This window comes from Dama dama, chromosome 11 (assembly GCF_033118175.1).
Source record: "Dama dama isolate Ldn47 chromosome 11, ASM3311817v1, whole genome shotgun sequence".
NCBI lineage: Eukaryota > Metazoa > Chordata > Mammalia > Artiodactyla > Cervidae > Dama > Dama dama.
This window is the reverse complement of record NC_083691.1, coordinates 12,500,355-12,527,608: the sequence shown is the minus strand read 5'-3', so window position 1 is coordinate 12,527,608 and position 27,254 is coordinate 12,500,355. Positions and strand designations below refer to the sequence as shown.

General features: G+C 38.3%; 2 protein-coding genes across 11 annotated transcripts in view; both read left to right on the top strand.

Annotated features, from left to right (window-relative positions):
• Window positions 1-27,254, top strand: part of RABGAP1 (RAB GTPase activating protein 1) — a 160,561-nt gene that overhangs the window by 80,955 nt on the left and 52,352 nt on the right. For 7 of the 10 annotated variants that reach the window (XR_009694646.1, XM_061154702.1, XM_061154704.1 and 4 more), the window contains one exon: window positions 26,980-27,147. The exons of 2 other annotated variants lie outside the window; for them this stretch is intronic. Coding sequence is in view for 7 of the 8 variants with exons in the window: in XM_061154702.1 (XP_061010685.1) it covers window positions 26,980-27,147 (168 nt within the window). In the remaining variant the exon portion in view is untranslated. Of the gene's footprint in view, window positions 1-6,021; window positions 6,262-26,979; window positions 27,148-27,254 lie in introns of those variants that run through there. One more of the 10 variants, XM_061154710.1, reaches the window with a different exon arrangement.
• GPR21 (G protein-coupled receptor 21) lies at window positions 6,125-8,421 on the top strand. The gene is made up of 2 exons (XM_061154720.1): window positions 6,125-6,261; window positions 6,685-8,421. Exon 2 carries the CDS (start codon window positions 7,084-7,086, stop codon window positions 8,131-8,133), a length of 1,050 nt encoding a protein of 349 aa, XP_061010703.1. The 5' UTR covers window positions 6,125-6,261; window positions 6,685-7,083; the 3' UTR covers window positions 8,134-8,421.

The window sequence follows — 27,254 nt, the reverse complement described above, 5'->3', positions numbered from 1 at the left end:
TGGCAGATGTCAGACAGCCAGGCTCTCAGGAAGACACGATATCAGCTGGGAGCCTGCTCACAGTTTGGAAGATGCCTTCCCTGGGGCTGAGATTGCAGCAACCCCTTGCCTTCCGGCTCTAGCTGTCACAAGTCTGCCTCTGAGCAGGGAGGGGCTGGTACACAGCCAGCTAGCTCTCCTTTGGTCAATGCAAAGAAATAGAGGGAAGCAATAGAATGGAAAAGACTAGAGATCTCTTCAAGAAAATTAGAGATACCAAGGGAACATTTCTTGCAAAGATGAGTACGATAAAGGACAGAAACGGTATGGACCTAACAGAAACAGAAAATACTAAGAAGAGGAGGCAAGAATACACGGAAGAACTATACAAAAAAGATCTTCATGACCCAGATAACCATGATGGTGTGATCACTCACCTAGAGCCAGACATCCTGGAGTGCAAAGTCAAGTGAGACTTAGGAAGCATCACTACGAACAAAGCTAGTGCAGGTGATGAAATTCCAGTTGAGCTATTTCAAATCCTAAAAGATGATGCTGTGAAAGTGGTGCACTCAGTATGCCAGCAAATCTGGAAAACTCAGCAATGGCCACAGGACTGCAAAAGATCAGTTTTCATTCCAAAGAAAGGCAATGCCAAAGAATGTTCAAACTACCTACCACACAATTGCACTCTTCTCACACACTAGCAAAGTAATGCTCAAAATTCTCCAAGCTAGGGTTCAACAGTATGTGAACTGTGAACTTCCAGATGTTCAAGCTGGATTTAGAAAAGGCAGAGGAACCAGAGATCAAATTGCCAACATCCATTGGATCATAGAAAAAACAAGAGAGTTTCAGAAAAACATCTGCTTTATTGACTGCGCCAAAGTCTTTGTGTGGATCACAGCAAACTGTGGAAAATTCTTAAAGAGCTGGGAATACCAGACCACCTGACCTGCCTCCTGAGAGATCTGTATGCAGGTCAAGGAATAACGGTTAGAACTGGACATGGAACAACAGACTGGTCCAAATGGGGAAGGGAGTATGTCAAGGCTGTATATTGTCACCCTGCTTATTTAACTTATATGCAGAGTACAATATGCAAAATGCCGGGCTGGTTGAAGCACAAGCGGGAATCAAGATGGCTGGAAGAAATATCAGGAAAAAAAAAAAAAAGAAATATCAGTAACCTCAGATATGCAGATGACACCACACTTATGGCAGAAAGCAATGAAGAACTAAAGAGCCTCTTGATAAAAGTGGAAGAGGAGAGTGAAAAAGTTGGCTTATTAAAACTCAGCATTCAAAAAACTAAAATCATGGCATCCGGTCCCATCACTTCATGGTGAATAGATGGGGAAACAATGGAAACGGTGAGAGACTTTATTTTTGGGGGCTCCAAAATCCCTGCAAATGGTGACTGCAGCCATGAAATTAAAAGACGCTCGCTCCTTGGAAGAAAAGCTTTGACCAACCTAGACAGCATATTAAAAAGCAGAGATACTGCTTTGCCAACAAAGGTCTGTCTAGTCAAAGCTGTGGTTTTTCCAGTAGTCATGTATGGATGTGAGAGTTGGACTATAAAGAAAGCTGAGTGCTGAAGAATTGATGCTTTTGAACTGTGGTGTTGGAGAAGACTCTTGAGAGTCCATTGGACTGTGAGGAGATCCAACCAGTCCATCGTTCAGGAAATCGGTCCTGAATATTCATTGGAAGAACTGATGCTGAACCTGAAACTCCAATACTTTGGTCACCTGATGGGAAGAACTGACTCATTGGGAAATACCCTTTTGCTGGGAAAGATTGAAGGCGAGAGGAAAAGGGGACGACAGAGGATGAGATGATTGGATGGCATTACTGATGTGATGGATGTGAGTTTGAGCAGGCTCTGGGAGTTGGTGATGGACAGGGAAGCCTGGCGTGCTGCAGTCCATTGGGTTGCAAAGAGTCGCACACAACTGAGCAACTGAACTGACTGGTAAGTATAAATTACTGCTCAGTTACTGTTATTAGTTGTATTATTGTTGAGTTAGAATAGGGTAAGATTAATTGCAGCAAAACCTGTTAGTAATTCAAGGCAAGAGATAATCATCCCCTGGTTTGTTTAGTGGCAGAAAAAATAGAGAAAGAGATACTTTTTGAGAGAAATTTCCAAGGTAGGGTCTTTGGCACTTGACGAATGAACAAACATGCGAGAGAGGGAAAGAGGAATGAAAGATGAGTCAAAGTACCTTAAATTGGGTTTGGAATGACGTTGATATAAATACACCTATATCAGCTGCACTAAGATAATATGTTAATTAAATAAATCAACATTGAAAGCTCAATTTTACTAAATAATAAGTGATAGATAATTCCCAGAAGTGAATCTTACGAATTTGAGGCTCTGAGATTGATCCTTCTCCATCTATAGTAGATAAACTCCTGAGGAGGTTGAGAGAAGAATAAATGTAATTCAGACGTTCTTTTGTCATTTTTGTTTCATCTTTCCTTTCTATTTCTGCCATTTTTCATTTCTAGTTTTGTGATTCTGTTATTTTAATTTTTTAGTGTTAGGTTGAGTCATACAGGGGCTTCCCGGGAAGATCCCTGGAGAAGAAAATGGCAACCCACTCCAGTATTCTTGCCTAGAAAATCCCATAGACAGAGGATCCTGGTAGACTACAGTCCATGGGGTCACAAAGAGTCGGACACGACTGAGTGACTTCACTTTCAAACTTCTGAGCCATATACAAGTTGCCATTTTTATAGATCAGAAAATATTTAACCAGAAACAGAATGGTTCAGTTCAGTCACTCAGTCGTGTCTGACTGTTTGTGACTGCAGCACACCAGGCCTCAGTCACCATCTGCAGTGATTTTGGAGCCCAAAAAGATGAAGTCAGCCGCTGTTTCCACTGTTTCTCCATCTATTTGCCATGAAGTGATGGGCCTGGATGCCATGATCTTTATTTTTTGAATGTCGAGCTTTAAGCCAATTTTTTCACTCTCCTCTTTGACTTTCATCAAGAGGCTCTTTAGTTCTTCACTTTCTGCCATAAGCATGGTGTCATCTGTATATATGAGGTTACTGATATTTAACAAAATGATTAAATATTAACAGTTTTACATGGTTCATCAAGTTACATTGTCTTTTTGTAAGAATTTTTAACTGAGGCCATCAGAGTCCATTATGAATAAATTGAGTACCAAGTCCTGTTTGAAGGCATGTTGCAGTGATGACATAAGGCCAAACGGAGCTGAGCCTTGTGAAATAGGTGACTTAACCTGGCATCATCTCTTCAGTGTGGCTCTGGGAGGACATCATACAGCCAGGTTTTTTGTTAGTTTTACCAAAAGGGACATGTTATATATTGTTTAGACTGTCTTTTACCTGATTATAAAAGTAGCAAATTCACAAAACATAAAACCATAAAGAAAAAAAATCATTTGTAACCCCATTATCCAATGAAAAGTAGAATTGATTTTTAATGTATTTTCTTCCAGTCATATATACAGAAATACTCTTTTATTAAATACATCTTGCAACTACATTATTTTAAAAGGGAAATGTAAGGATAGATTTTTGTGAGGACATAGATTTATTGCTCCCCCTTATCATTAATAATTTCTCTCTTCTAAAGTGGTTTCTTTAATCCAAAATAAAACATTTAACTCTTAGCTGATATTTTTATTTAGTTTCTAGTATGAATATTTTGAGGGCTTCCCAGGTGGCAGTGGTAAAGAATCTGCCTGCCAATGCGGGAAATGAAAAAGATGCGGGTTTGTTCCCTGGGTCGGGAAGATCACTGGAGTAGGAAATGGCAACCTTCTCCATATTCTTGCCTGGAGACTTCCACGGACAGAGGAGTCTGGTGGGCTACAGTTCATGGGGTCAGTGAGTCAGGACACAACTGAGTGACTGAACATGTGTGCTCACATACACACAAATATTTTCATTGTAGCTGGTATTAGAGTGATTTTAGTAAAACAGAAACAAAATTGAAAGCACTACTATTTTACTAATGGTTTCGTAACAGCTTGTTGGTTTCATTGCATTTTTATAGCATTTTTAATTCTTTAAAGCTATCAGTTAATGCAACAGCTGTTTTTATCAGCATAACTGTCTAGTTTCATATATGAGAAACCTGAGAGGGAATAAGAAATTAAGTTAGAAGCCCAACTTTACAAGTAGTTAGAAAAACGCGGACTCGTAGCTTTGGCAAATGGTTTTTCCATTTACTGAAATGTAACTCTCAGAAATTATTCTAAGTCAGTATTTATTAAGCACTCAAAACAGGGAGATCAGAAATAAAGTTTACATCAAATGTAGAGAGTAGTGAGTAATCTGGTTTGGCTGGAGGGCAAGGTATTTGGGGGATTTGGACTAGTGAGATCAGACTGGAAAGGCATTGGGAACCATTTTCAGGTCTGGAGACATAGGCAGAGAAATTACTTGTCTAATGGGAATAATTTTTTAATGCCATGTCATTCCTTCTTGCCTATGTATGTACAGTCTAAATGTATTTGAGGAATCCAGCAGTGTATCCAGATGGCTGTTGTTACTACCCTTAGAACTAGGCAGCCACAGTGAGAGAGGGCACCTTAGGATTCAGAAGAGCCCAGACTCAAGCAGCACGACGTGACTCGTGGGAAAACACAGACTATTTAGGGACGCTGTTTAAGTTGTATGAGAAGAAAGTAAAGTTATATACCTCCTATCTCTTAGATTTTGGTAAGCCATTTGTGTACAACATCTGCTTTATTTCTCAACAACCTCGTGAAATAGGGAGTATGATCTTCATTTTGAAGGTGATGAAACTGAAGCTAAGAGAAGCTAAGTGATAATAGAGCAAGGAAGCAAGGATTTGAGCCAGATGGGAGGTCAGTGTCATGGGTCTTTTTGACGCACTTTGCCATCTTTTCCAGTAAGACCTGTCAATTACAGCTATCAAACTTATGCTTAGTAGGCTTTTTGAGTTCCTTGCCTTCATGTAATAAGCACAGTGCTTCAGATCTTAAAATGTAATTGAATTCTGATGATGAGTAACCATTGCCTGTAATGAGAAAGCATGTGTGTGAAGCAAACAAAAACTGAAAGTTGGATCTCATAATATACATCTCCATCCCGGTGTGCAGACCTCCTGAAATGTTTTCAGATGTCAACATTTGTTTATTTTACTCTACTGAGTTATGTGAAACTTTACTTAGAAGAATGAATTGAGAGACCAAAGTTACCTGGAAGAAAAGATACTAAAAATACACTATTAACTAAAAATTGTCATAATTTGACACTCCCAGTTAGCTGAAAATTGTGCTCATTTGACATCATCTGAAATGCCACAATACAATCCCAATTTATGTTAGTAGGCACAGACAAGATTGTGTGTTCTACAAAGCTAGTTTGTACCATGAAACTTCCTGCAATTATGGGTGCATTTACTTGCCCATCTTTTGTTTGTATATGTACCACTTCACAGTAAACTAGAAGCAAGTTATGACATCTCAGCCAAAGGATAGTGTTGAATATAGGAACAGTGTAATTCTTTGTGTGTGCTATTTCTGCAGTATTTGGAATGGATGGGATTTTCTTTTTTTTTTTTCTCTTAAAGACCTAATTTTTAAATTTGCTTGTTATTTTTGTCATGTTTCTTAAAACTGATCCTTATTTAGTGAATCATGAGAGGAAATTAATGCTAAATATGTAGCCTTCTAGCTAGAACTTCTGGTGCTGGATTTTGATTCTTCAGTTGTCATGCACTGTTAACATACTTTTATTCTTTAACATTGCTCTTTGTTCTGTGGGAAATGCTACAAGGAAATAGGAATTTCCTCTCACCATTACCCCTCTGGCAATGTGTTTCAGTCTAATTCCCGGCTTGCACTCAGTCCTGGTTACTACCTCCTCTTCTTACTGGCAGTCTAAATTCTGCTTAATCTACGAAAAGGGGGGGTTCCAGACCGACGAGGAAACAGCTTTCAGACGCTGCACTGCAGGCATGTTAAGTTATCCCCCCACTGTGCAGTCTGGCAATCGGGGAGCACTTCTCTGGCAGTGAATTCTAATGAGCTGCTAAAGATGCCAGAGCGAGTGCGCGCACACGGCGTTTTCTTCTTTCCCCTCCCCCGCCTCTTCCTTTTCCCAAGCCCCCTCTTCTCCCTATTTCTCCTCCTCCTCCTTTATCCCCTCCCTCTGTGTCTCAGTTCTGCAGTAAACGAGGCTGAGGCACATTCCTGCTTTGCAAGGCTTTCTGCTAAGGATGTTCTGTGGCTTTTGTTTGGATTGCAGCATGCAGAATTACAGGTAATATTCAGAAATTGAGCTAGATAGATCAATGCTATTGAAATGTTTTCTAAGAGGCAAAATATTACATTGGAATCAGTAAAAAAAATTAAGTTATCTTGGCTAATTTTATTAGTGGTAATTAAGTGGTATAAGTAGATTCCTTTTCTCCCCTGAAAAGCTCAAAAGAAAGGAAATGGGGTTAGATTGATCTGACTGGCGATTGATTTTGCTTTATGTTGGTCATGAAAGCCTGCTGTTGCTGTGGCTCCTCTGAAAAGTAAGAAACATTTATGTGGGGGTGCTGCTGAGGGTAGGCGTGAATAGTTGACCTGGGTGGGGTGGGATGGAGTGGGAGGTGGGATACCAGCCTGAGCTAGCCAGGTTCTTGATTAGGGGCATTGGATACAAAATGTAAAATGCTTTCTCCTTTTCTTCTGTCAGCTGTTCAGAGGAGACTCATTACAACTCCTGCTGAAGTCCTAGCCTTCCTCCCTTCTCTTCTGCCCCTGCCCCCCACCCTCACTGGCTGAAGACCTTGTACCTTGAAGGGAGTTTGCCTTACTCCCCTGGTGCTATGTGTATGGTAAACCTGGTACTATGGCCGCATCTGGGACTGGCCAGACAACTGCTGCTGGTGCTCCCTATTCCAAGAAGGATTTAAAGGGGAATTACACTGCAGGCAATGCACCAGAGTGGCAGCATCGCGAGCTTGGGGACTAAGGCTCCTCGGGCATTAATTGCAGACACACAGAGCTGACCGCAATGACAGCAGCTGCTCCTTTGAACTGTTGGCAGCAGCCAAGCGGCAGCATGAAGTGAAAGATCACTCCTGAGCTCAAGATGAACTCTACCTTGGATGGTAATCAGAGCAGCCACTCTTTTTGCCTCTTGGCATTTGGCTACTTGGAAACTGTCAATTTTTGCCTTTTGGAAGTATTGATTATTGTCTTTCTAACTGTGTTGATTATTTCTGGCAACATCATTGTGATTTTTGTATTTCACTGTGCACCTTTGTTGAACCACCATACTACAAGTTACTTTATCCAGACTATGGCATATGCTGACCTCTTGGTTGGCGTAAGCTGCCTGGTCCCTTCTTTATCACTCCTCCACTACTCGCTTCCAGTAGAGGAGTCCTTGACTTGCCAAGTATTTGGTTTTGTAGTATCAGTTCTGAAGAGTGTCTCCATGGCCTCTCTGGCCTGTATCAGCATTGATAGATATATTGCTATCACTAAACCTTTAACCTATAATACCCTGGTTACACCCTGGAGACTACGTCTGTGTATTTTCCTGATTTGGCTATATTCCACCCTGGTCTTCCTGCCTTCCTTTTTCCACTGGGGCAAACCTGGATATCATGGAGATGTGTTTCAGTGGTGTGCGGAGTCCTGGCACACCGACCCCTACTTCACCCTGTTCATCGTGATGATGTTGTATGCCCCAGCAGCCCTTATTGTGTGCTTCACCTATTTCAACATCTTCCGCATCTGCCAACAGCACACAAAGGAAATCAACGAAAGGCAAGCCCGCTTCAGCAGCCAAAGTGGGGAGACTGGGGAGGTGCAGGCTTGTTCTGATAAGCGTTATGCCATGGTCCTGTTCCGAATTACTAGTGTATTTTACATCCTCTGGTTACCATACATCATCTACTTCTTATTGGAGAGCTCTACTGGCCACAGCAACCGCTTTGCATCCTTCTTGACCACCTGGCTTGCTATTAGTAATAGTTTCTGCAACTGTGTCATTTATAGTCTTTCCAACAGTGTTTTCCAAAGAGGACTAAAGCGCCTATCAGGGGCCATGTGTACTTCTTGTGCAAGTCAGATGGTAGCTAAGGACCCTTACACAGTTCGGAGCAAAGGCCCTCTTAATGGATTTCATGTCTGAAGTGGTTCAAATATTGAGTCACTCTGTGTTTTGTGTGTGTGTGTTTCCTTTTTATCTTTTTGTATTTCTAGTTCTCTGGGAAATGTGGGACAAAATAATTTGATTCTAAGCAATAGCTAACAAGTGATCCATCCAAAATACCTTGTTAAGTTTGCAGAAATGATTTTTTTAAATGCTTTTGAATGAGAAGAATCAGGACTGTGAGGATAAATTGCTGTTCATAATGTCATGGAAGTGACTGTATTTTCAGATTTAAAAATGAATAAAGCCATATCTAACACCTCTCTAGCTGGCATGACTGAACCTGGTTGTGAAAAGCGTCAGCATTTTTAAAAGTCTTTGTTTTCTCATGCTTTTCTGGGTTCTTTCCAGCTGTTTAGGCTTCATGTACAATTGATTTAATAGGGAATATTAAAATACAGTGATGAATTAACTGTATAGTAATTAAGTGATGAATCCTTCATGTATGTCAAGGTATAACTATGCTGCAGGTTTCCACACTGTCCTTCAGAAAGCCGAATGTTTTGTCTTACTCTCTTGAGAAAATTCTCAATGCAGTGAATAATGTGAAAACTTAAACATTAATTTTAAATTTGTGCATTGAATCGTGAAGCAAAAGTACAGTCAAATTATGTAATTTATATAAAAAACTAAGATATATTTTGTGCCATCCTTCACTGAGACCTAAAGAGATGTATGTACTGAAAGTGATTGTGTTCTAGTATTTTTGCCCATGCCTTTGTGTATGCATTAAGAATATTTTATTTGAGTTAGATTTCTCTTTTATAGCCAAATGCATTTTAATAACCTGAAAAATAATTAAATGATAGGCTTATGGCTGCCACTTTTATAATGGTGAAAATACATTAAAATGTATCTTTAGTTTCTCTGCTTTTTTTATCTAGAGACCTTTTGAAATATTAGAATATCAGGAAGAAAAGCATCCTAAGCAACTTGAGTCAGAAAATACACTATACACTCAGCTAGTTCTTGTTTTAAAATAGAAGGCATTGATTGAGGTGTTCTCTTTGTAGTTAAATAAAGTAGCAACTAATTCTTTTTAAAAGCATTCTTTCAGTCAGTGTTAAGAAATCCATATTTAGTGTTAAGGAATGAGAGAAGAAATTCTGATTAAGTCTCCATTGCTATTCTCTTTCTGGGGGAAAAAAGAAACATCATTGGGTTACAGTTCATTTGCTCAAACAGGCTTTTTTTTTTTTTTTAGCCAAAATACTAGCAAAATCTATAGAATTAGTAATTGAGAGTGCTGTGTATTTGTATGTATAGTGCTGTTTGGTTTCTCAAAGTGGTTATGTTTAGAGCAAGAGGTTTATTTTTCTAAAAGGAAAGAAGGATTTCCCAGCAGCTCCAGGCATAAAGTATTTCCTCTGCTTTCTGCTGGTTTTAATGTTTTGGAAGTCTTTAGGGAACTTGCATGATCTCTGCCTTTGGCTAGATGTTGTAATAGGAATGTGACAATGGTGTTCAGTGAGATGGAAGATAGAAGAAAACGAAGGGAAATGGGTTAAAGTGGATTTTTGAGTCCAGGGAAGGACATGGATATTTATAAAACAGGCAGATATGGTTTGGTTTTCCATCTTACTCCCATTTGAAATAAAGGATAGCATTCTTACGATGTTAGATTTTAGAGATTTGATTTTAACCTCAAAATCATTCTACTTAAGCATTTTTAAGAGAACAAGTATTAGCATAAACATTTAAATTTCAGATTCTGAGTTCTTCCCAAAAGCTTGAAAATTTGGTTCTAAGTTATTCAAAGTTTCGCACTCACACTGAAATTGCGAGTTAACAGTGGCTTTGTTAAGTTGCCATTTGAAGTAGAAAACCTTTTCTGTTAGATTCTGAAAAATAGCTAATTTCCCTTTATTTAAGTGGCACAGTTTTTTTTTTTTTAATTTCTCTTTTTCATGTATATATTAAAGAATGTAAACTGTTCAAATTGGCACAGTTTGCTTGTCAGTTTTTAGTTCTGCCCATATGGTAATCATAAAGATTAATTTTTATAGAAAACTGATGTTAAATCTACTAATTAGTCAGTTAGCATCAGTTTTTACTTTTGGGAGGACTGAGCCCTTTTAATTTTTTCTTGCAGTAGGGTTCTGTCTTAGAGAAAACAGAAAGGTTTTTGGAAAAGATTTTGTGGAAATTTTATGGAGATGAGGAAATCTGTTTAATTTTCTGGAAATGGCTGATCACACTGATATTTTAATGACTGGAAAGGCAACAATTCTTTTAATAAGAGCTCTTGTTAATGGATTTTTACATTTTTGCCCTAATACCAAATTTAGATGTTGTCAGAGGTTCCCCCCCCACCCCGCCCACCACAGATTAGAACCTCTATCAATGTCTCAGCCTAAAACTAAAGTAGAAGTTAAGTAGATATAGTAATTTTAAAGGAAAACAAAGCACCACCACCCCACCAGCCCTCTATGAGGCTTGCTTAATATCAGATGTCTTTCCAGTTTATCTTGTCACCATTGGACCTTGTAAACGCTAAGGTTTCTTTCAGGTATCAGTTCTGTTCTCATATTCGTTATCTGTACTGCTTTTAAATTTTTGTTTTCTTGAGGTATGTGCATGCTGGGGAGAAGAGATGTGTCTGGATACAATCATACAGTCTTCTGTGGCTGAGGCAGTTTCTGTGTGATATATTTGCAGAGTTTGTATGTATTTATAAGTAACCTTTTCATCCTGGCCTATTTATTGCAACATTTAATGACGTTTTGTTTAAATACCAGTCTTAACTGGTTGAGAATGAGAAAAAGTATTAGAGTCAGTCACCCTAGGCTTTGGCAAGACAGCCTATTTAACTTTATATGGTATATGACTGAGATCAGAGGAAGTGTAAGCTTTTTGTGATTGTGTTGAAATTATTTCATAGGAAATTTAAAAATAAGACTATACTAGTTGTATCTGTAGTTAATTGTGTTTTTAATACAATGATTTCACTGAAGGTGTGTTTTTTGCTCTTAGAGTGGAAAAGCAATTACAAAAGGACAATTATTCCACTTTAATGAAAAAATTGTCTTACAACAGAATGGCTATTTGCATTTTTCATGGACCTGTTAGTTCTTACTCTAAATCCCATTTTGAAAAGGATTTTCTTTAAGGTTTATTGCTGGATAAATACTTTTTTGAGCCTTTTACTTTTCCTTTTTACTTGAATAATGGTCTCAGTATTTTAAGGATTGGGAAAACTTGAATTTTTTGTACTGTTAAATGCATTTACTGTTCACCTCTTTGAACTTGAAAATGAAGCAACAGGGTTATGAGTTCCCAGGTGGTATAGTGATTTCTGGGAGTTTCCTCAGCTTTTCAGGTTTGATTAAAACATCGGCTTTTGATAATGTTGTAGGAATTTTACTGACTCTGTGTTTTTGTATCATAAAAGACTTGTGAAATAAATTATTGACAAACCAGAATTTATTGCTATATGAAGAGATTTGGGGAAGTTTAAGGATGGGGAGAATCATCGAATTATGAAAAAATTTTAAAGGCTTCGTAAGTCACTTGTGCTGATTTTTGTGTACTTTTTCCATTTCAGGTTAAAGTTTTATATTAAATATACATATTATTAATATATTTTGCAGACCCAAGGAATGTTCTAGACATTTCCTATGGCTATAAATGATTCATTTGGCTTTTCTTCAAAATTTAGGTAATAAGGGAATCATGATATGTAAAATGAACTCTGAACAGAGAATCTGTGATTCTGTTACTAATTGACACATTTTGTAAGGGCTAGTGGCTTCTCTAAGCACTTAGTTTTTTCTATTTATAATAATCCTTTCATCCTTCACAGGGTTACTTGGAGGACTGAATTAGATAATGGATGTAAAAGAACTTTGTAATATGTAAAGTGCTTTGCAAATAAAAATGAATACTATTATTTATCTGCCAATAGTTTTATATCTAAGGAAGTTTTACATGTTGGTGTGGTATTACCCCACGTAAGATCTTTGAAAGCCAATGCCACATTTAAGTAGAGAGGCATGATAAATTTTCACCTTTCTAAAATGACAGTAGCTTTAAATTCAACATAAAACTATTCCATCTACTCCCTTTCCTTGTTTTTAAAGTCTCTAAAGCTAGGCTCAGTGTGTCTTCATACCTTTATCCCCCAAATCTAACATGGAACCTGGCTTAGTATTGAAGTTTTGTTAAGTTTTACAGAACTAATGGATGACCCTCTCTAATGATCACTTCTAGTCACTATAACTTCTTGACATTATAGAGCAGTGATGGTCAAAGGGTATTCTGAAGCCCATTAGCGGTTTTTCATATGGTCAAGGCCATTCTAGACTCCAAATAGTAAACATCTCTCTTTGTACCAAGAAGTAGTGTGGGAATGTGTGTGATTTATATGCTAGGTAACTTTACTCCTGAAAATTCAGTAACCTTGGCCAACGGACCTTTTGTTACTGTTATTTAGTTGCTAAGATGTGTCTGACTCTCTTAGGACTCATAGACTGTAGCCCACCACCAGGCTTCTGTGTCCATGGGATTTCCCAAGCAAGAATACTGGAGTGGGTTGCCATTTCCTTCTTCAGAGGATCTTTCTGACCCAGGGATCATACCCACATCTCCTGCATTGGCAGGCAGATTCTTTACCTCTGAGCCACTAGGGAAGCCCCAGGGAATTTAAGTCAGTGCTGTCAGACTGCCAGTTTCTCACAGTATGTACAAGATTTTGGCTTTAGATCAACATAAGGTATGCTGTAAAAATCAGCCACAATGGAAGAAGAAGCATGGTAGAATAGGACAGCCTGGTGAAAGAAATTGTTCTGATTCTTTGGTTTTGCTTTTTTTTTTTTTCTTTTTTCTCTTGGTCTTTACCACTTTTCCATCTCTCCTTCCTTTCTTTTCTTAACACACTGTTGGTCATGTATTCAGACTGAAGTGCTTATGGTACTGCTATTGTTGTTGTTGTTCAATCATTAAGTCATGTCTGACTCTTTGTGACCCCATGGACTGCAGCACAAAAGGCTCCTCTGCCCTCCACTGTCTCCCAGAGTTTACCCAACTTCATGTCCATTGAGTCGGTGATGCTATCTAAGCATCTCATCCTCTGCCACCTCCTTCTCCTTTTGCCTTTAATCTTTCCCAGCATCAGGGTCTTTCCCAGTGAGTCGGCTCTTTGCATCAGGTGGCCAAAAAGTATTGGAGCTTTAGCATCAGCATCAGTCCTTCCAATTAATATTCAAGGTTGATTTCCTTTAGGATTGACTGGTTTGATCTCTTTGCAGTCCAAAGGACTACGAAGAGTCTTCTCCAGCACCAGCCTCAGTTTTTTGGCGCTGAGCCTTTTTTATGGTCCAACTCTCACGTCTGTACATGATTATTGAAAAAATCATAGCTTTGACTATATGGATCTTTGTCGACAAAGTGATGTCTCTACTTTTTAATATGCTGTCTAGTTTATCACAGCTTTTCTTCCAAGGAGCAAGCGTCTGTTAATTTCATGACTGCAGTCACTGTCTGCAGTGATTTTGGAGCCCAGGTAAAGAAAATCTGTCACTGCTTCCAATTTTTCTTCTTCTGTTTGCCACAAAGTAATGGGACCGGATGTCATGGTCTTAGTTTTTTTAATGTTGAGTTTCAAGTCAACTTTTTCACTCTCTTCTTTCACCCTCATCAAGAGGCTCTTTAGTTCCTCTTCACTTTCTGCCATTAAGGTGGTGGTATCTGCATATCTGAGGTTGATATTTCTCCCAACAATCCTGATCCCAACTTGTGATTCATCAGCCTGGCATTTCACGTGACATTAAACCAGCAAGGTGACAGTATACAGCTTTGGCGTTCTCCTTTCCCAGTGTCGAAGCAGCCCATTGTTCCATATCTGGTTTGAACTGTTCCTTCTTGATTCGTATACAGGTTTCTCAGGAGACAGGTAAGGTGGTCTGTTACTCCTGTCTTTTTAAGAATTTTCCAGTTTGTTACCATCCATACCGTCAAAGGCTTCCATGCAGTCAGTGAAGCAGAAGTAGATGTTTTTCTGGAATTCCCTTGCTTTCTCCATGATCCAACGAATGTTGGCATTTTGATCTTTGGTTCCTCTGCCTTTTTTAAACCCAGCTTGTACATCTGAAAGTTCTTAGTTCACGTACTGCTGAAGCCTTGCTGGAGGGATTTTGAGCATAACCTTGGTAGCATGCGAGATGAACGCAATTGTGTGGTAGTTTGAAGCTTCTTTGATATTGTTCTTTTTTGAGATTGAAGTGAAAACTGACCTTTTCAAGTCCTGTGGCAACTGTTGAGTTTTCCAGTTTGCTGACATATTGAGTGCAGCCCTTTCACAGCGTCATCTTTTAGGATTTTAAATAGCTCAGCTGAAATTCCATCACCTCTTCTAGCTTTGTTCGGAGTAATGCTTCCTAAGGCCCACTTGACTTCATACTCCAGCATGTCTGGCTCTAGGTGAGTGATCACACCATTGTGGTTATCTGAGTAATTAAGACCTTTTTTGTGCAGTTCTTCTGTATATTCTTGCCACCTCTTCTTAATCTCTTCTGCTTCTGGTAGGTTCTTAGCCATTTCTGTCCTTTATTGTGCCCATCCTTGCATGACATCTTCAATTTTCTTGATGGGATCTCTTAGTCTTTCCCATTCTATTGTTTTTCTCTATTTGCATCATTCATTTAAGAAGGCCTTCTTATCTCTTCTTGCTGTTCTCTGGAATTCTACATTCAGTTGGATAAATCTTTCTGTTTCTTCCTTGCATTTCACTTCTCTTCTTTCCTCAGCTGTTTATAAAACCTCCTCAGACAACCACTTTGCCTTCTTGTATTTCGTTTTCTTTGGAATAATTTTGGTCACTGCCTCCTGTAGTGTTAGGAACCTCTTTCCGTAATTCTTCAGGCAGTCTATCTACCAGATCTCACCCCTTAAGTCTATTTATCACCTCCACTGTATAATCATAAGGGATTTGATTTAGGTCATAACTGAATGGCCCAGTGGTTTTCCACTCTTCACTTTAAGCCTGAATTTTGCAGTAAGGAGCTCAAGTCAGCTCCCCGTCTTGTTTTTGCTGACTGATTATGTTCTTTGTAGATGAAGAAGCTCTATACATAGAATTGTATTGTATAGAAGCTCTATGCAATGTACGTATGAAGAAGCTCTATACAATCTGATTTCAGTATTGACCATCTACTGATGTCCATGTGTAGAGTTGTCTCTTGGGTTGTTGGAAAAAGGTGTTTGTTGTGACCAGCATGTTTTTTTGACAAAACTGTTAGCCTTTGCCCAGCTCCATTTTGTAATCTAAGGCCAAACTTGCTTGTTATTATGGGCTATCTCTTGACTTCCTACTTTTGCATTCCAATTCCCTATAATGAAAAGGACATCTTATTTTGGTGTTAGTTCTAGAAGGTGTTGTACATCTTCATCATCAGTGGTTGGGGCATTGACTTGGATTACTGTGATGTTGAAAGTTTTGCATTGGAAATGAACTGAGATCTTCTGTCGTTTTTAAGATTGCACCCAAGTACTGTGTTTCGGAATCTATTGTTGACTATGAGGGCTACTCCATTTCTTCTAAGGGATTCTTGCCCACAGGAGTAGATATAATGGTCATGTGAATTAAATTTACCCATTCCGGTCCGCTTAGTTTACTGATTCCTAAGATGTCAGTGTTCAGTCTTGCCATCTCCTGCTTGACCACATCCAGCTTGCCTTGATTCATGGACCTTACATTCCAGGTTCCTATGCAGTATTGTTCTTTACAGCATCAGACTTTATTTTCACCATCAGATAACATCCACAACTGAGCACCTTTTCCACTTTGGCCCAGCCACTTCATTTCTTTCTGGAACTATTAGTAGTTGCCCTCTGGTCTTCCCTAGTAGCATACTGGACACCTTTCGACCTGGGCAGTTAATCTTCAGGTATCATATCTTTTTGCCTTTTCATGCTGTTCCTGGGGTTCTTGTGGCAAGAATACTAGAGTAGGTTGCCATTTCCTCCTCCAGTAGACCACGTTTTGTCAGAACTCTTCACTGTGACCCATCCATTTTGGGTGACATTGCATGGCATGGCATTTTCATTAAGTTACATAAGCCCATTCACCATGACAAGGCTGTGATCCATGAAGAGGATGATTCTGCTGTAGGATATGGAAAATTGTATCATGCCATAACTGGCTTTTAGGGGAAGTTTAAGAAGCAATCAAGAAGCACTTACATAGCTAGCTCTATTAGATGCCAGTATTGCTAGCTGGCCTCAGGGATTTAGAGAAGGATCACATGATTACTTTGTTATGAAACTTCATAGTTTTTACATGTAACATATGGAAAAATTCTGTGATCCATTTTTCAAAAGGCTTCACAGAGTGACTATCTGGGTAAATTTACCAAGCCTACTGGTGGGACAGTTGGCATACCATGGGTCTGTTTCTTGGGGTGGGTCCGTGTGTGGGTCCTTGTGCACATCTGTGGCCAGTCGTGTCCGACTCTCTGCAACTCCATGGGCTATAGCCCGCCAGGGTCCATGGGATTTGCCAGTGTTTAAGATCATGTTACTTCATTAGTTTAAAATAAGAAATCAGTGCTGGCAGTAGGGAGCAATCTTTCTCTCTTGATTGGTCTTCATGGGAAGCCAGGCCATATTCAGAATGTTGCTTGGTGCGAATGAAATCTCAGAATATGGTTCTGTAACATGAACTTTTCCTGATATAAGACTAAGCCTGATATTCTACCTCTGTGATCAGAAAACCTGGTCATTGGGATCCTGATGAAAGTTGTACTTTTAGCACTGACCTTCTAATTGACATATGCTTTAGTTAAATTAGCTTTTTTGTTACTTACCTTTTAGTATATTTCCTTGCAAATTTAAAGTCTTACCTTCTAACTCATTCTTTTTGAGGTGGTTGTATATATCACTTTTACCATAAAACTTTGTTTTCTGATTTCATATTCAAAGAGTGACCTCATTACTTTGTTATCTTGGGGAAGCAACCCATCTTGGTTTTCATAGAGCAAATATATACTATCTAGTTGGAAAAACAAGATCTATGAAAATACCTATAAAAATTAACAGTATCAGGTTATTAGAAACATTGAATTTTTGAAAGTCATATTATCCCCAAAGGAGACAGGGAAGATCATTTGAGCTGAAAAAGACATTATAGATCATTTATTCTGATTCTCTTTTTACCAATAGGAAAACAGTCCAGTGGCCACATAACCATTTGCGACAATACTCAGACTGCCTACTTCCTAATTCATTGTCCTTTCCTGTTATATCTTGTTGTTTTTGCAGAGGAGTTGGAGTTTGGCTTTATTCATTCAAGTCCTGAAGAAGACTTAAATGCTGATATGCAGTGTATATATGTGCTTGGGTGTGTAATTTTAGGTGTATAAAGCATTATGGACAACAGTATAATTGTTAACAGAGTCTTACTATGCTTCAGAAGAATTTTATAAACTTTGTCTTATTTAATCCTTCCAACAGTCTCTGAGCTAGTGATTCATATTATTAACCCCATTACAAAGATGAGAAATGTGAGGTTTGGAGTAGCCAGAGTCAAGCAGTTAATGATAGAAGATGTGGGATTCAAACCCAAGTCTTTCTGACTTCAGAACCTACATTGTTACCTCATGTAACTGTCATAGAAACCTATCGGGTAGGGCTTTTTTATTTTTTGTTTATATATACATATATAAAACAGGTGAGGAAACTTAGGTTTAGAGAGATTAAGAAACTTTTATCAATATATCAACTAACTTCTATACTTGGAAAACATGTGACAGGATTCTACTAAATATTAGCAGATTTAGTATGCATGTTTATTTCTGTTAACTCCACAATCAGTTCAGTTCAGTTTAGTTGCTCAGTCATGTCCGACTCTTTGCATCCCCGTGGACTGCAGCATGCCAGGCTTCCATGTCCATCACCAACTCCTGGAGCTTGCTCAAACTCATGTCCATCCAGTCAGTGATGCCATCCAACCATCTCATCCTCTCTCGTCCCCTTCCCCTCCTGCCTTCAGTCTTTCCCAGCATCAGGGTCTTTTCCAAGGAGTCAGTTCTTTGTATCAGGTGGCCAAAGTATTGGAGTTTCAGCTTCAGCATTAGTCCTTACAGTGAATATTCAGGACTGATTTCCTTTAGGACTGACTGGTTTGATCCACTACAAAAATAGCAGAAGTATAATACAAATGGACAAAGAGAAGAGGAGTAGAGGTATTGGCGGATGAATGAACCCAAGAAAATTTGGGGTTATAGAAACCCAGCAGACAAGTGGTAACTGACTGCAGAATTGACAAAGCTGAATTCTAAAGTCATGGAGGAGGGACAAAAAGAGTCAAACTAATCTGCCCATAAAACCCAATAAATAGGTGGAAATTAGATTCTTGATATGCCTCTACTGGCAGAGAGTAGCATGAAGCTGAAAATGAAACAACTGTTAGAAAGTTTATTGAAAGCACACTTATGTACCATCACCCACTACCTTGATCTCCATCCCAAGCTGGCCCTAGCAGACAACTGGTTTTTCACCGTCCCAGCAGAAGATGGGAAAGTTACTCTTCAGAGATTGAGCCACAGATGTTCCAGATGCCAGGCATAGCTGAGAATGTGCCTAAAACACCTTGTCGAAAACCTGAGTGTCAAGAGAATGTCTGCTTGTTAAATAATCAGTATCGTCTTCCTGGGCTTCCCTGGTGGCTCAGTGGTAAGAATACATCTGCCAGTGCAGGAGACATGGGTTCAATCCCTGGGTTGGGAAGATCCCTGGAGAAGGAAATGGCAACCCACTCCAGTATTCTTGCCTGGGAAATCCATGGACAGAGGCTAGAGTTCACGGGGCTCACAGAAGAGTCCTACACAACTGAGCAACTAAACAACAAAAACATCCTCTTCCCATTACACTTCCAGAATGCTCTTAGTCAACCTTAAACTTTCTAAAGCAGGAGATAAGAGGAGTCCAGTCTGGGGGCCAGTATTTGAGGGCTCTCAGTTCAAACGGACTGGGCAGGCCCATCACTTTAAGTTGATGCCCATCAGTCAGTGAATCCCACTCATGCATCTAAGGCTTCCAGTTGATTTTTATTCCTTATATTTTAATATCAGTAGTCAATGAGAGAAAGCCTTATGAATAGATTTGAGAATATGTATCATAAATGTGCAAAACCCAAAACAAATCAGAGGAAGCAGAGGCAATGCAAGTCACAGAAGAAACCCACCCCCCCCCCAAAATCCAGTATTTATAACTAAATATTTTCAGTGATGATTTTGCTTCCATTAAAGAAAAGTGAAAGTGAAGTCGCTCAGTCGTTTCTGACTCTTTGTAACCCTGTGGACTGTAGCCTACCAGGCTCTTCCGTCCATGGGATTTTCCAGGCAAGAATACTGGAGTGGGTTGCCATTTCCTTCTCCAGAAGGTCTTCCCGACCCAGGGTTTGAATCTGGGTCTCGAGCATTGTAGGCAGATGCTTTACCATCTGAGCCACCAGGGAAGTCCAAGCATCAAAGAAAGTAGGATGCCATTAAAAAAAAAAAAAAAAAAAAAACAGGAGAATAAGAAAGCTCTTGAGATTAAAAATATATTCAGACATTTTTAAAAATTAGAAAAGTTGGAAGATAAAATTGAGATAGACCAAATAGTGAAACAAAAAACAATAAAGTAGATGAAAGCAAGACAATTAGAGATGTGATCAAGGGGGTCCAATATCTGACTAAGAAAATTTTCAGAAACAGAGAAGAAGAATGGAGACATTCTCAAATATCACAAGAGAAATTTATCAACTGAAGGGTATGAGTTTACATAATGAAAAGGAAGTAGTCACTTACGGATGTGAGAGTTGGACCAGAAAGAAGGCTGAGCACCAAAGAATTGATGCTTTCAAACCGTGGTGCTAGCGAAGACACTTGAGAGTCCCTTGGACAGCAAGATCAAACCAGTCAATCCAAAGGGAAGTCAGCCTCTGAATACTCTTTGAAAGCCCTGATGCTGAAGTTCTTAATACTTTGGCCACCTGATGCAAACAACCAGCTCATTAGAAAAGACCCTGATGCTGGGAAAGATTGAAGGCAAAAGGAGAAGAGGGCAACAGGATGAGATGGTTGGATAGCATCAGTGATTCAATGGATGTCAACTTGGGCAAATTCTGGGTGTTGGTGAGGCACAGGGAGGCCTGTTGTGCTGCAGTGCATGGGGTGAAAAGAGTCTAACATGACTTAGCAACTGCACAGCAACAACAGTGTAAAGGACCAGCCAGCTTAATGTAATAAAAAAAGACTTTGTCATGGCAAGTCATAAAATTTCAGAAAACTGAGAATAAAGAAAACCCTAACGGTATCTTGGTCTTGAGTAGGGACGGGGCTGTAGAAACATCCTACCATGTTGGACTTCCTATCACATTGAAGCAAGAAAATAATTGGGAATAAGTTCAAAATTTTAAGAAGTGATTTTTAACCTAGAATTTTATGCGCAGTCAAACTTTCATTCAAGTGTGAGGATAAAACCCATTTTGAGATATTTGGGGTCTCAAAATATTTACCTGCCTTACAAATACAGATACATAGAACACTGAAGTAAAGAAAAAAATCTCATAATTAGTAACTTTAGAAAAAGTAGAAAATTAAAGAAGGAATTTGATCATGATAAATATTCTGTGATTCAATTCTGAACAATGTTGATTTAGCCAGAAATTGTAGCAAAGTTATGTTGAGTGTCAGGATGAGGATAGGGAAGTATGTGTGGGAGGGTAGGTTGGGTTGGGACTGTAACAGAGCCACAGTATCACCTCCCATACTAGAAACACTATTTTTCCAAAAAGCCAAAAAGTTGCAATTGCACATTTTCTTCAGAAATTAAAAAAAAAACAGCTAAAAAATTAAAAATGTGGAAATTGTTGCCTTTTGGCAGCAGGGAATAGTGTGAAGGGTGAGAGGTCTGTTCTTTTTCTTTGTAGGCTTTGTGCTGTTTGACCTTTACAACTATGTTTGTGTATTATTTTTTTATGAAAAGCATAGAGCACATTTAGGGAGAGGTAGGTAAGTTTTAACAGAATGAAATCAGGAAGTGTAGGTTTAGAACATATCACTAGAGTAGAAAATTAGGGTGTTATAGCACTGTATTACCTGTGGTCCTGTACTGAGCAGTTCCTAGTTATCATCTGATTTCTTCCTCCTAGAAGGCAGGCAAGAGGGATGTTATCCCTCTTTGATGATTGTGAAAATTGAGTTTTGAGGCTCTAAGACCTTTTTGATTTCTAATCTGTTACTATGCCTCATAAGTATGTTTGAATCTTTCTAAATTTATCATTTTTTTTTTTTTTTTTTTACCAAGAGAAGATAGCAGATATTAGAAAGCCTTTACTTTGATATCCTAGGAAGGAATATATGGGAAAAAATGTGTGTATATATGTAATTAGTATATGTGTACTGGTATACAAGTATCTGTAATGTAAGACCTGGCATTATGAGATTACAAGAGGAATGCAAATAACTCTGTGGTGTTCATAGGTAAGAAAATGCGTATTAGATAGATTTTCTTAGAAGGCAACATATGGGATGGGCTGAGCTCTGGGTAGAGTAAGATTTCTATAGTCTTCTCTCTCCATACCCCTTGAAAGAGATTGGCATAAAAAATTTAGCTGGACAGGATTAAAGGAACCCAAAGAATCAATAGACAAAAGTGATCTACAATTATCAAACAATATATGACATGAGAAAGCCTTTAGGGAAGTAAAAAGGACATAATATTAAGTTACTATGAGTGTAGTCACTTGATAAAAGTTTTATTGGCTCCAACTAATAAAAAAAAAAGTTTTAATTGGCTTGTTAGAAAAAGATTGTTTTGGCTTTGATTGAAATACAAAAGTGTCTTTTCAAAGTAAAACTTCAATTTGTGTCTCTTAGTTTTCAGTAAATATTTGTTGAATTAGTAAGACATTAGTAAGACATTATTTGTAACATTAAAGTTACAACATTAAATAGCATGTTATATTTCTGAAAATTCTTCCGGTAAGACTGGGGAAACCCCCACTGCCAAAGCAGTTTATTTATAGCTAGACCAAAAAAAAAAAAAAAAAAATCCATTTGTGTATCTCCATCTTCATTGGTCCCTGAGGAGCAGAATTTTACTTAAAAGGCATTTTCATTTTAAAATATTCTCCCTTGCGGCATGATATTTGTAGGAATTAAAAACATTCCTACTTAGATTATGTTAATGTCATGTATAGTTAGTGGTCACTATATTAAGGATATATGTGTAGCCTTAGCCTACAGAGCACTGGAAATAAGACAGAATTTAAATCCTAGTTCTCAGTGTGTTAGGTAATATAATCTGTCAGAACTTCAGAAGGATGCTTAACCTTTAAGTGAAGAAGACTCTAATATGGGAGTCAATTCAAGATCAGGTGCATGTTGCATTGATGTAAAACTCTTCACATTGTTACTGCATTTACTTTATAAATACAGTATAAAGTATTTGCATCACTTTTTCTGAGATAAAGAAGAAGGTAGTGAAAAGAGCATGGATTTTGGAATCTCTGGCTCTTGGTTCTCTACTCTGTAAAATGGGATTTTTATCCCCTTGTTAGAATTACTGTGAAAAAATGATGCTGTCACATCTTAAGTATATAGACATAGAATTGTGCATGATGGCGTCATAGAAACTCAATGAAAGTTTGTCGCTGTTATTTTCTTGTTGCAAAGAGTCAGTCTCCCAGTAACTTCCAGGGCCTGCTGGAAATGAGCTTATACCCCAGAGGAAAGACCCTGGGTGAATGTGGAGCAGTTGGTGAGCCTATTTCTCTCAGGGATCATAACCCCCTAAAGTCCTGCCTTGATGGTTTACTCCCTTATATTACTGCCATTTTATGTATTTTGTTCTACTTTTATAATATGTTCCACAGGAGAATTAGTCCTAAAGTTTTCCAACATTAAGATACATATATTTAGATGTACTTTATCAAGGAGCAAGTCACTGGGGATTACAGTAAGAGCTTTAATAGTTTAGAGATTGAAAAGAAACTTGGGACTGAAGTGGTAAAGAGGTATCATTTTAATTGAACTTTTAAAATGAGTTTTATTCGGAAAAAATAAAACTGTGACAAAGTGTTTTAAGCTTCAAAGGCTTAAATGTTGTTGTTGTTCAGTTACTAAGTCGTGTCTGACTCTTTGCGACCCCATGAACCGCTTCCCTGTCCTTCACTGTCTCTCAGAGTTTGCTCAAACTCATGTCCATTGAGTCAGTACTGCCATCCAACCATCTCATCCTCTGTCACCCGCTTCTCCTCCTGCCTTCAATGTTTCCCAACATCAGGGTCTTTTCCAATGAGTCAGCTCTTCGCATCAGGTGGCCAGAGTATTGGGAATTTTAGCACCAACTCTAACAATGAATATTCAGGGTTGATTTCCTTTAGGATTGAGTGGTTTGATCTCCTTGCTGTCCAAGGAACTCTCAAGAGTCTTCTCCAGCACCACAGTTTGAAAGCATCAATTCTTTGGCACTCAGCCTTCTTTATGGTCCAACTCTCACATCCGTACATGACTGGAGAAGCTGTGGAAAAACCATAGCTTTGAATATACGGACATTTGTCACCAATATGATGTCTCTGTTTTTTAATACACTGTCTAGGTTTGTCATTCTTCTTCCAAGGAGCATTTATATACTTAATAGCAACCATGTTAATATGTAATGATTAAAAGTATGTGCTTGAGAGGCAGGCAGACCCGGGTTTGAATCCTATCCCTGACACTAACTGTGAGACCTTGGACAAGATTCATAATCCCTCTTAGTTTCTGTTGTGAATGGTACTATCTTATACAAGTATTGTAAATATTACTGAGCTAATGCATGTAAAGCTCAGCATAGTGCTTGGTGTGAAGTAAGCATTCAGTATATGTTAGCAGCTGCTGTTAGCTTCCTTTTGAATAGGGCAGTATGATTTCAATTTAAGATATAATGGAATAAGGTCAGAAAGATAAATTTGGGGCTACCTGGTCTGGAATTAAAGGCTAAGGGATGTGATTTTTATTAGGAATTGGAGATGGACTTAAGGTTTTTGAGTAGGTGAATAACATCAATATAGAATCCTGAAGTGACAGAGCTACAGGATCCCTTAGAGTTCATAATCTAGATTCTTCCTCTCTCAGATGGGGAAAGGGAGACCCAGAGCAATGATAAAGTTAAGTTAGTTGCAGAATTGGGACTAAAGTCCAGGTCTCAGACTTCCCTGGCTCAAACATAAAAAATAAGTCCAAAGGATTGTTCAGCATTGGTCAAGTGCTTAGAAATTGGGCATTTCCAGCAGCTTTGGAAAAGTGTTCAGATTTTGATGTGGATTAAATAAAATAAAAAGTCTTTCCATTGGTACTTTCAACCAAATTAAGATTTGAAAAATCTTAATTAGCTAACAAGTTTTCTTTATCAGTAGCAGTCACTTCAGAAATGTTTGTTAGGGGAAGTAAAAATAATATGAAACATGATTTTAGAAAGCCTTCATTTATATTTATATTATTTGTACTGCTAGTGAGATTGGAGGGTGATGTTTTTGCTTAAATAAAATTGAATATCATTGTTTATCCTTTTAAAGTTGCTGTTTCCCAGGAATTTTAAATAGAAAAACATAAAAAATTTAATTCCAGGAGGGCTCTTACTACCTATGTAATAAGCCATTACTACATAGATACTAATAGAGCTTGATCGACTATACCTCTATGCTGTTAAGTTTTTAGGTTAGTAGACAAAGATCGAACTGATTATAGCTTTATACATTAATAATATAATAAAATAGCTTTTAAATGTTAAATTATTTCTTGTTAGTTGTTTCTTAGGCAGCCTAATGGTTCAGATGGTAAAGAATCTGTGGGAGAATCATGTGCAATGTGGGAGACCTGGGTTCAATCCCTGGATTGGGAACGATCCCCTGGAGGAGGGGATGGCAGCCCACTCCAGTATTCTGGCCTGGAGGATCCCCATGGACCCAGGAGCCTGGCAGGCTATTGTCCATGGGTCCACAAAGACTTGGACACAGCTGAGCGACTAAGCAGGACTGTTTCTTAAGATTAACTCTTTACTTTGGAAAATTAAAATCTTAAACATGAATTTTCTTCTATATTGAGAGTGATTTTGAAAAGATTTTATTTTTAGCATATAACACTTTTTAAAATCTTTAGATGAATAGTATTAGTCAAATAATACAATCTGTATTAAGAAGTATTAAAAGGGCATTTGATGTGTACTTTGCTCAGTAATATTAATACAGTTGAAATATTTGGTATTCATCACAATTATCAGAAACATATATTTGAAATGTGACTTTATATAAAATAATTTTGTCTTCTAATTTAGCTGACTCATAAATTACCTCCTTGACACCTTTTATTCAAAGTGACACTTACTGTCTTCACTTTTGTCAGATGAAAGTTCTCGAGCATTTTCTGTTTCTTGGGCCTCTCCATGATGGGGGTACTGTGAAGGAGAATCAACAATAGCAAAGCAGGAAAAGATTGACGGTGCACTTAGCAGTTGTGCCTTATCTATACATGATTTGGGACAGTTTTGCCAAGCACTGAATAATTTTCCTGTGGGAAACTTGAGCCCTAAAAGGAAATGAACACAGCTAAAAGGCTGAATCTCACATGGGACTTAGATTTATTTTTAGAATGGCACTATGATGCCATATTTGGATTGAAACAATGTGATAACCTTACCTTATTTTATTAAAAAGTCATGTTTTTTGAAGAAGCCATTTAATTTTCTATTACACTGTGTATATAGATCCAACATAATAAGTATATAACTGTTTGGCTGGTAACCATGCTAAAGTGTTTTAAAGTTAGAGGCGCCTAGTTGGCAGACATTTCTGGAGGCTGCTTTTAGAGTCTGCTTTCTGCAATAAAAGATTGTTTGGCACGTTCATTGATTATAGAATGTAGTTGTCTTTTTGTTGTGTTATGTTTGGGGCAGGTTGTTTTCTTACTGGAAGGGAAACAAGAGGAAAGAAGAATTAGTAGCCCTAGGTGTGGGTAGAGTTAGTTGATTGTCTTGAAGTAAATCAAGAGAGAAACCCAAATGGATTTTTGCCTCTGAGAAATGATGTTGTTAAAAGATAATCAGCAAAGGTGTTTTATACTGAGTTCTAGAGTGTTCTGCTTAGCAAAGTTCATAGGTTTGAAAAAGTTATTGCACCATTTATATTTTGTGTCAGCTTTTCTGCTCCCTGATTTATCTTCTTTATAATTTTATTTGGTTAAAATAAGTTATGATGGTGATAATATATATTGGATTTCTGAATTGGATGCTATCTAAACTTGCAGATCCCTCACAGTTCACTGAGTTTCAAATATGGGAAAATTTGCCAAATCCACATTTTTGCCTTTGGCTTCTCTCCCAAGGTTGGAAATATGCCAGCATCATAAATCTCAAGTCTGATGGGAAAAAGCTGTTACTGATGGACAAGGCCTAATGCTACCTGCTTCCCATGCAGTATTTAATTTGTTTCTCATAAACTTTGTAAGACAGTGAGCATTGCATAAATTTTACAGATAGGGATATTAAGGCTCACACTAGTTAAGTGACTTATCCAAGGTCATACAGTTAGCAAGTAGGAGCGGCAGTTTTTAGAGATAGAACTGCTTGACCCAGAGTCAGTATTCTATGACATTGTGTTCTGTTACCTGGTGTGACCTCGATATAGCGCCTAAAATCTGTCTTTGGTATTTGTCAGAGGTCCAACTCCAGTCTTCACATAGCTGTGGCCAGATTCTGAAATGCCTTCAGTTACTTCCATATTTGTGGAAATCTAGTTACACTTTGTTATGTGTATGATGTGTTTGGAGTGGAAATTTTGAAACATTAATTACTGAATGTGTTTAGTCTCTCAGGCATGTCCGACTCTTTGCAAGCCCATGGACTATAGCCCACCAGGCTCCTCTGTCCCTGAAATTTTTCAGGCAAGAATACTGGAGTGGGTTGCCTTTTCATTCTCCAGGGGATCTTCCTGACCCAAAGATCAAACCCACATCTTCTGCATCGCCTGCATTGGTAGGTGGATTCTTTACCACTGAGCCTCCTGGGAAGTCCCAGTTACTGAATACCTATACAGTATTTCAGTTATTTAAATATGTTAAAGATTAATTTCTTACCTTCCT